Here is a 10,000-nt window from a genome sequence, read left to right on the forward strand (position 1 = left end):
AGCAATCAGATCGCGTATCAGATAGAAATCTCACAATATCTAAAATCTACAACAACAAAAATTATCTAAATCAAATAAATCTGATATAGATAAGAAAAAATATTTTTTATATTTTTTTTAAAGATAAAAAAAAAAAAAAAAAAAAATCGCCAACCCTGGTGTCCACTAGCCTCATACAATAATACTTGTTACGTCCGGCTAAAATTGGCATTTCAAAGCATAACAGTGCCTTAAAAATGATTTCTTATTTCACTATAAAAGTTTATATTAACTTATACTGCATTGAATAAGTCAATAGTTGATATATTTGTCCTATATACAATGTTAGGTTTCTAGTTTTGATATATTTGTCCAATATAAAATGTTAGGTTACAAAGAAAGCAATGGCCTCCGCTAGCGGATCCAGGGATCTGGGTGCGCACGTCCTGTGTAATAGTAGTCCTTGGTATATGTATAAGTATATGTATATGTTTATGTGTATGTATGTATATGTATATGTATATATATGTGTGTATATATATATATATATATTTATATATATATGTGTGTGTGTATGTGTGTGTGTGTGTGTGTGTGTGTGTGTGTGTGTGTGTGTGTGTGTGTGTGTGTGTGTGTGTGTGTGTGTGTGTGTGTTGAGTGGAAAAGGTCGTAAAGAAACACAGGTTGAACCAGGAACACTGATATAATGTAACGTTTTGACTAAGTCTTCTTCAAAACAGTATATATGTATATGTATATGTATAAGTATATGTATATATAATCAGGCCCGGCCTATACGAAGCTTTGACCTTCAGCTCCTCTGAACATGAGTCTCAAACATTACCACGCTCAGCGGGACCCGAGTTCAAAGCTCGGTGACGGCCGGGCCTGTTTGAATTACATCGCCGCTACTACCGATTTGCTCCATAGCACTAGAATAAGTACAAAGAAGAATGACCAAAATGACACAGGGACTCAGAAATTTGCCTTTCGAAGAGAGGCTTAGGCACCTTTACTTACAGTCTCTGGAAAGACGCAGAGTGCGGGGTGATCTAATAGAGGTGTTCAAGTGGATCAAAGGCTTTAACAAGGGTGATGCAAACAAGGTCATCATATTAAGATAACAGGTCAGGACTCGCAGTAATGGATTTAAACTGGACAAAATTAGATTTAAGAAGAAAATAGGCAAGAATTGGTTTACTAATAAGGTGGTCAACGAATGGAATAGACTTAGTAACCATGTAGTTAGCGCTGAAACTATCAGTTGTTTCAAGAAACGGTTAGGCAACTTTATGGATGGGGGTGACAGGTGGTGATGGATATGGAGCTGCCTAGTGTAGGCCTTGTGGTCTCTTGCAGTCTCCTTCATTCTTCTGTTCTTATGTTCTTAGATGTATATGTATTCGTAAACAAAGTACATAATAAAGGTTTACTTACTTGTCCACAGGGTAGCACAGGGCTGAAGGAGAAGACTGAGAAGCAGGAGGAGCCGTATGGGGAACTGTTGGAGATGCAGCTGGTGGTGTTGGAGGGCGGGCGCCGCCGCCGCCGCCGCCGCAGCTGGCACGGGAGGTGGAGACAATCTGGTGTTGTCTGGGGGAGTCGGTGCCGAGGAAGTCAGGTCCTGGGAGTTGGTCGTTGATGGGTCGTCTCCGGGCGGCGGAGTCGTCGTTATCGTAGGATTGGTCGTTGTCTTCGACGCCGAAGGAGGAACCCGGTCCTCCTTCGTCGGCGTCGCCGTCGTCGTCGTCACTCGAGGCCGGACGAAGAGAAGCGTCTTCAGGTCGACGTTTCCCGGACCCTCTGCAACAGGAGAAGTCGCCGGGTCCTGTGGCCCCAGGTCCGCCCGAGAGAGCTTGGCAGTGTCCTCCTCTTCTTCTTCTTCTTCTGCTGCTACTTCGGACCCCTCCTCAGCGAAGTCCCCCACTTCGGAATCTTCGAACTCGCTGCACTCGCCGAAGAAGGTCAGTTCGATATTCGGGTCTTTCTTCGGGAGGAGGAGGAGCTCCTTCGCTAACTCCCGAGGATTGGAAACGTACAGAGTCGTGGCTTCCGGAGGAGGAGAGGCGGCCCCGGACGACCAGCCCCGGACGCCTGACGAAGAGGACCTGGCGTCTTCGCCGTCTTCGAGGCGGTTTCGAGTCTCAGGAGCCATGGTGTCTCCTCGAAGTGGTTCAAGACGTCTTCAGACCCGCTCCAGCGCGCCTCCACCTGGGTTCCTGTAGTAGTCTGAGCCTTTGCCTACCTGCTTCCGAGGGCAGGGAGTGTCCCCGATGGCCCTTGGGGACTGATGATAACCATTTTTGTGGTCCTCTCGAGATCCCCCTTCTGCTTCTTCGTCAGTCCCTCCTTCGTCCAAAGTCCGCGTCTTGATCGTGTATAAGTCCTTGTTCTTCTTTCACTTTCGACCCCTCTTTTTTTATATGTCCATTCTGAAAATAACCACAGCCTTTTGTAATAATAAAAAGAAGCCTCTCGTATTCTTTTTGAGGGGGGTCACTTTTATTCCTTTCTTTTATTATTATTATATTTTTTTTTTCTTTTTTAGCTTCTTCGGTTCAAACCAATCCTGCTCGATCTCAAACTACTCTTCTAACGACTGCATCTCCGCGTATTACCAATCGTAAAGTTAACAACCTCTTCAACGCCCCTCTATCGTCTATCCATCTCTCTCCCCCTCTCTCTCTCTATCTCTATCTTTTCCCTTCGCTCTTCCTCCCCCTCGTCTTTTCCCATCCGAAACTGAATCGCAAACGATTCCAAAAATTCTCGAAGAAAAAAAAAGAAGAAGAAGAAGTCTTAACCATTTCTCTATGTATTTGCTCAAAGTGAAAAAATCTTTCTTTTCGTATTTCTATTTTATTTTTAGCTATTTGTTATCATTATTTTTTTTTAATCTTTTCATCCCTTTTTCTCTTCTCGACAAATCCCAAAAAGCCTCTACTCCCTACCATTCCCCGAGTGACTCCCTCAAAGCTCCCATTTTTTTTTAACGAAACGTTAAAAAGAAAACATTCTATTCCTCTTCTTCTTCCTCTTTAATTCCTTTCTTGTGTTACAGAATACTGGATCCTTCCAGAGGATTCCAGTTCTTTCCAGTATTGTTCCTTTCACCATTGAACGTCTTTTCGAAATTTCGAAATCCCCCCCCCCCTTTTTATCGTCAACAGATACTCTCAGTTGGTTCGCTTCCCTTTAGGTGGTTCACTAAACACCAGCTGTTCACGTGTTCTACCAGTTATTCTCGAGTTATTTTGGAGTTGGGTCGGTGAGGTTAGGATTTGATGTAATTTAATTTCATTCCACTTTCTCTCCTTTTTCATTTCCTTTTTGACTCTTCTTGTTTCATTTCACTAAGTCCTGACTACAGATCACCTCACTCTCTTCTATCTCTCTTCATTTTCCTCTTTTTCTCTTTTTCTTCTTCTCTTACTTTACATCCAGTCGGGAATTATCAGCAACACATCTGTGAGGGAGAAAAGAGGGAGAACAATTAGTTGGAGATGCACCAACACTCTTTGTTGGAGAATATCTCACAAATACACAAATAACACTATATTCGAGGGGCAATCTTGTAAGCTGGTATTCAGTTCCCGGAGTAAGCCCTGATCTCAACTACGAAACCCACAGGGCTGGCCTTCGGTCACCGAATATCAACTAGGAGACTTGTGGACCTGGTGGACCTGGGTAGTGGCTATCACTGAGTCATATATATATATATATATATATATATATATATATATATATATATTATATATATATATATATATATATATATATATATATACATTTACATACATATATATACATATAATATATATATATATAATATACACATATATTTATACAATTATGTATATTCTCTCTCTCTCTCTCTCTCTCTCTCTCTCTCTCTCTCTCTCTCTCTCTCTCTTTTTAAGCACTCTGAGGGTCCACCTAAGAACCAATTTTGAATATCGATTTGACCTCAAAACCTCCAAAAACCTTTGTCGTATTGGACGACTCCCCTCCCCCCCCATTTTCGGAATTCTTTAAGACAACACTGACTCTCCGCTCAGAAGCATAAATCATCTCAGCGCTGTGGTGTGGTCGGTACCGTCCCCGACCGGCAACAAAAAGGTCCCCGTTCGAGTCCCAACCGTCCCCTCCTCCTTCGTCAGGATGACTGACTTCGATGTTTTTATTCTGGCTAGTGTCAGACGATTTTATTTAACTTAGGGTCTCGCGTTGAAAGAAGCTTGTCTTTTAGCACGCGCGGTCCCGGTTCGAATCCCGCCCAGGGCTGAAATAATTTCAGTATCGCTGCGCTGCGAGTCGTTACTTCAACTCTCGTGGGCGGGGAGTTGGGTGTGTGTGTGCGTGTAAGGTCACAGCATTACCCATAGATCGGTCATACACATGAGATCTGAGGTCTCTTCCCAGAGAGAAATAGCTGTCAATCACGAGTCCAACACGTGATCCAAGACCATGGCGAATCACACACACACACACACACACACACACACACACACACACACACACACACACACTGCAAACATTTCGCGTTAAGTTTTCGACATAAGCAGTTTCTGTTATCAGTACAAGCCGTTACTGTTCCCCTTGAGCAAGGGGATGGGTGTGTGTGTGGTGCGTGTAAGGTCACACTATCACTTACCGATCTGTGTGTACCTGTGTGTGTGTGTGTGTGTGTGTGTGTGTGTGTGTGTGTGTGTGTGTGTGTGTGTGTGTGTGTGTGTGTAGGTATGTGTGCGTGTGTGCGCGCGTGTATGTATGTGTGTGTATGCGCGCGTGTATGTATGTGTGTGTGTGTATGTCTATTTCCCTAAATACCTTTTACTTTTTTCTTCAATTATTTCTCTTCTTCTCTTCCATTTTCCATTCCACCATGGTTGACCTGCATCCCAGCCGCCCAATAATGTCGCCAAAGCCCCCCTCAGCCTTCTTAAGCCCCTTGTCTCGCAACCAGCCACCCTCCTCCCCTCCACCCTCCCTTCCCCTCCCTCCCATAAATACAAAAATGTCGATTAAATACACAACATAAGACGATGAAAATTGAATGTGGAGAAGGAGGATGAAGGATGTGGAGGATGGAGGATGTGGAGGATGCAGGATGCGGAGGATGTAGGATGTGGAGGATGGGAGATTTGAAGATGGAGGATGTATAGGATGGAGAATGTGGAGGATGAAGGATGTGGAGGATGGAAGATGTGGAGGATGGAGGATGTAGAAGATGAAGGATGATATGGAGAATGGGGGATGTGGAGGATGGAGGATGGAGGGTGTGGAGGATGAAGGATGTGGAGGATGGAGGGTGTGGAGGATGGAGGATTGGAGGATGGAAGATGGAGGATGTGGAGGATGGAGGGTGTAGAGGATGTGGAGGATGTGGAGGGTGTGGAGGAAGATGTGGAGGATGGAGGATGTGGAGGATGGGAGATGTGGTGGATGGAGGATGAGGAGGATGAAGGATGTGGAGGATGGAGGATGTGGAATGTGGAGGATGTGGAATGTGGAGGATGTGGAGGATGGAGGAAGATGTGGAGGATGGGAGATGTGGTGGATGGAGGATGTTTAGGATGAAGGATGTGGAGGATGAGGGATGTGGAATGTGGAGGATGTGGAGGATGGAGGATGTGGAGGATGGAGGAAAGAGAGGAGTAAGAGTCACAGGAAGGGGTGATAATGGTAATGGAGTAGATAAAGATGGAGGAAATGGGGGCCATGGAGGTATAAAAGTGGAGGTGTCTGAGGAAGTGGAGTTCATTCTCGAAAAGGTGGAGGAGACTGAGGAGGAGAAGGAAGAGGAGAAGAAGGAGGAGGAGATGGTGGAGATAAGAGTGGAAGAAGAAAGACGGTGGAAGAGGAAAGATGGTGGAAGAGAAAGAGTGGATGGACAAGGAAGGATGGTGGATGAGAAAGAGGTGGATTAGGTGGAGCTACTGGTAGTGGAGGTGGAGGAGGGGGTGGTGGTGGTGGAGGTGGTGGTGGAGGTGGTGGAGGTGGTGGTGGAGGTGGTGGTGGAGGGGTTGGTGGTGATGGTGGAGGGGGTGGTGGCGGTGGAGGTGGTAGTGGAGGGGATGGTGGTGGTGGAGTGGATGGTGGAGGGGGTGGTGGTGGAGGGGGTGGTGGTGGAGGGGGTGGTGGTGGAGAGGGTGGTGGTGGAGGTGGTGGTGGAGGTGATGGTGGTAGTGGTGGAGGAGGTGGTGGTAGTGGAAGTGATCTATGTGTTAATGTTTATATCTACGGTAATATATACTTTTGTAATATTTATCTCAAACGTCAGATAATCATCAGCGCCCAATGGTTTCTGTATCGAACGTTCACTCAACGTCTTATGGTCTCCAGCGCCAACGGAAAAAAATAGATAAATAAATAAATTATAAATAGAAAAATAAATAAATAGAAAATAAAAATGAAAATAAAATAATTAATACAAAATAAAATCATGATGATAATAATAATAATAATAATAATGATAATAATAATAATAATAATATAAATAAATAAAAATCACCATTATCCAGGCAAATAGATAATAGATAAACACATAAATAATCTAATTAATGAATGAATAGAAAAATAAGCAATATATATATATATATATATATATATACATATATATAAATATATATATATATATATATATATATATATATATATATACATACATGTATATATCAGCACACTGGTTTCAAATTAATTCGTCTCTCCGAATAAGACTATTTTCATAAATTAACGCTCATTCCGTATCGTTTGCAATTGGGCCTAGATTCACCAAAATGTTGCGTTAATTGGTTATTCACAGCGAATCAAGGTGGCTGCACACTACGATAGTATGCTATTTGCCTATGCTACTTAGTTTGAATAACACGACTTTCATTACGATTTTTTTTGTTTTTGTTTTTTGTTTTTTTTCAGATTTCCAAATGTCAAATTAACTCTTACGGAAACCTAGAATTGTAACCTAAGTACTGTTTCTAGGCAAACCTAGTAGCAAAAGCGAATAGCAAGCTAGCCGAGTGTGACGCCACGTTTAGTAAACCTTAGGTTACATCTCCACCACCACTATCACCACATTATCACCACTAGCGTTGCTACAACCACCATAAGCCCACTATCACCAACACCAACATTAAAACTATTACCATTACCACCACCATGACCATCAACATCACCACAACCTTAACCACTATCACCATCACTAAAACCACCACCTCCACCACCACTATCACCACCACCACCATTATCACCACCACCAACACCATCACCACCACCATCACCACCACCACTATCACCACCACCACTATCACCACCACCTACTACCACCACCATCACCTCTATCACCACCACTATCACCACCACCACTATCACCACAACCTACTACCATCACCACTATCACCACCACTTGCACCGATCCCCGGACCGGGTGAGCAATCCATATTCCGGGCATGCAGTCTGGGCGGGATGCATCCGGGATTCGAATCCTCACCTGTTCCCAATTATTGCACAGACGTCGCACCCCCCCCCTCCCCCCGATTCCTCCCTGGTTGCGTCCCCTCTCCCCCCCTCCCCCACTCCTGCGTGAAGTCGCATAATCTTTGCAATTTAGCTCCATCTGCATCACATCAAAACACCAAATGGGTCCCCTACGGCCCCGCCTCCCTTGGGAACACGTGTGACGTGTGATGTGATGTGTGATTTGTAATGTGTGACGTGTTATGTGTGACGTGTCATGTACGAAGTGTGATGTGTGCCGTGTGACGTATGGTGACACGTCATGTGTGACGTGTGGTGTGACGTGTGACGTATGGCACGTCACGTGTGACGTGATATGTGATGTATGACACATGGGTGACATGACATGCGACATGTCATGTCTGATTTGCGATGTATGACGTCACGTGTGACGTGGGGGTCCCCCCCTAGTCGCTACTCCCACAGCCACCTCTCACCCTCACCCTCATCCACCCCAAATCCCAGCTGTGGTCCATCTGTTTGATCCGAGTCCCAAGGTCACACACAAACCCAAATTGCGTTATCTTCCTGTTTTCGCCAAATTGTTTCGCCAAATTGAATTTCGCCAAATTGTTTCGCCAAATTCCCTTGTGTTTCGACAAGTCAGTTTGGTTTAGATTAGCCGGCTTCAGGTTAGGCTAATTCAGATTGGTTCAGTCCAAGGAGTTTGGCGAAATTGGAATTTGGCAAAACAGTATGGTCAAATGATTCCCCAAACTGTCATATCCTACCTCCCCACAATATCGGGGTGACCCATTTCGCCAAATTACGTTTTGCCACATTTCGCCCAATTCCTCTGGCTAGGTTAGATTAGATTATGTCAGTGTTTTATGTTGAATTAGTAGAGTTTAAGATGTTTGGCGAATTGGAATTTGGCAAAAGAATGGCGAAGTAAAAATCTGGCAAAAATTGGCATAATGGGAACTTGGTCAAATTTTATTCAATGGTAATTTGGCAAAATGGGAATCTGGTAAAATTTGGTCTTATGGGAATTTCGCAAAAATTGGGAAATGGGAATTTGGCAAAAAAAAATAGCGAAATGGGAATTTGGTGAAAAAAAAAATATGGCAAATTTGGAATTTGGCAAAAAAAAATGGCGAAATACTCTGCGGCTGTGGTGCGTTGGTTTCGCTCTCAATAACAACAGAGACCCAGGTTCAATCCCAGTGTAGCCATTTTAGTATAGAAAATAAAGAATAAATAAATAGATAAAAAAAAAATAAAAGAATGAATAAATTGACGAATAAACATATACGAACAAACTGACTGAAATATGGTATTAAATAAAAGTAAAAAAGATAAATAAATGAATAAAAGAAATAAAAGTAAAAATAAATAAATAAATAAATAAATAAAATAAAAGTAAAAAAAAAAACATACATTTAAAAATTCCTTTTCTCCCCTTCTATTAGGGGAGCCGGGTTGCTGAATACACGAATAAACAAGAACATAACTAAGCAAGTAAAAATATAGATATATATAGAAAAATAGAAAACAATGTAAAATATGAGAATAATGAAAAACAAACGAATTAACATATAAACAACATTTTACAATAAAGAGATATCCCATTAGGGCACCAAACTGGGCATGGCGAATGAATATATTTTTAATTATCTGTCAGCGATAGACCAATATGAATCAGCGTCTGACAACCGAATATGTATATATATATATATATATATATATATATATATATATATATATATATATATATATATATATATATATATACATATATATATATATGTGTGTGTGTGTGTGTGTGTGTGTGTGTGTGTGTGTGTGTGTGTGTGTGTGTGTGTGTGTGTGATTCACCATGGTCTTGGATCACGTGTTGGACTCGTGATCGACAGCTATTTCCCTCCCAGAAGAGAGCTCAGAGATCATATATGACTGATCTATGGGTAATGTTGTGACCTTTACACGCACACACACACCCAACTCCCCGCCCACGAGAGTTGGAGTAACGACTCGCAGCGCAGCGATACTGAAATTATTTCAGCCCTGGGCGGGATTCGAACCCGGACCGCCGTAGTGGTGGCTGGGAACTCTACCAATACGCCACGAGTCTTGTGTGTGTGTGTGTGTGTGTGTGTGTGTGTGTGTGTGTGTGTGTGTGTGTGTGTGTGTGTGTGTGTGTGTATAACGTAGATACGTACATGTGTGTATACATGTGTTGTTGCTTCGCTTCACCCCATCCATTTTGGGGAAAAAAATGCATCGAGCATCAGCCTTTACTTCCCTGACCTACTTTGACCTCAAATATAAAGCAGACCTTGCTCCGCTGGGGACACGCCCCCTTTATAACCTGGGAAAAATAAATAAACAACACAACACAAAAAACAGAAAAATGCTTCATATTTTATCGTGTATTTCAAGAGATTTATGAACGGAGTTGTTACCTTTCCCTGTGTGCTCGGATAGCCGGGGTAAATGGAGGTCACCGTGGTCATCGAGATTAGAACCCGAAGGTACGTATATATACATATATATATATACATAT

General features: G+C 42.9%; 1 protein-coding gene and 1 long non-coding RNA gene across 2 annotated transcripts in view; both read right to left on the reverse strand.

Moving 5' to 3' along the window:
- LOC143023641 (uncharacterized) overlaps positions 1-2,519 on the reverse strand; it is a 272,742-nt gene extending 270,223 nt beyond the window's left edge. The window contains exon 1 of the mRNA XM_076182230.1: positions 1,417-2,519. Within this exon, the coding sequence (XP_076038345.1) occupies positions 1,417-2,134 (718 nt within the window). The 5' untranslated portion in view covers positions 2,135-2,519. The remainder of the gene's footprint in view (positions 1-1,416) is intronic.
- Positions 2,520-3,294: 775 nt separating this feature from the next.
- Positions 3,295-10,000, reverse strand: part of LOC143023653 (uncharacterized) — a 39,447-nt gene continuing 32,741 nt past the window's right edge. Inside the window, exon 2 of the long non-coding RNA XR_012966190.1 lies at positions 3,295-3,445. This is a non-coding gene — a long non-coding RNA (uncharacterized LOC143023653). The remainder of the gene's footprint in view (positions 3,446-10,000) is intronic.

This window comes from Oratosquilla oratoria, unplaced genomic scaffold, assembly GCF_046742065.1.
Source record: "Oratosquilla oratoria isolate Oo_2021 unplaced genomic scaffold, ASM4674206v1 SCAFFOLD53, whole genome shotgun sequence".
Lineage (NCBI taxonomy): Eukaryota > Metazoa > Arthropoda > Malacostraca > Stomatopoda > Squillidae > Oratosquilla > Oratosquilla oratoria.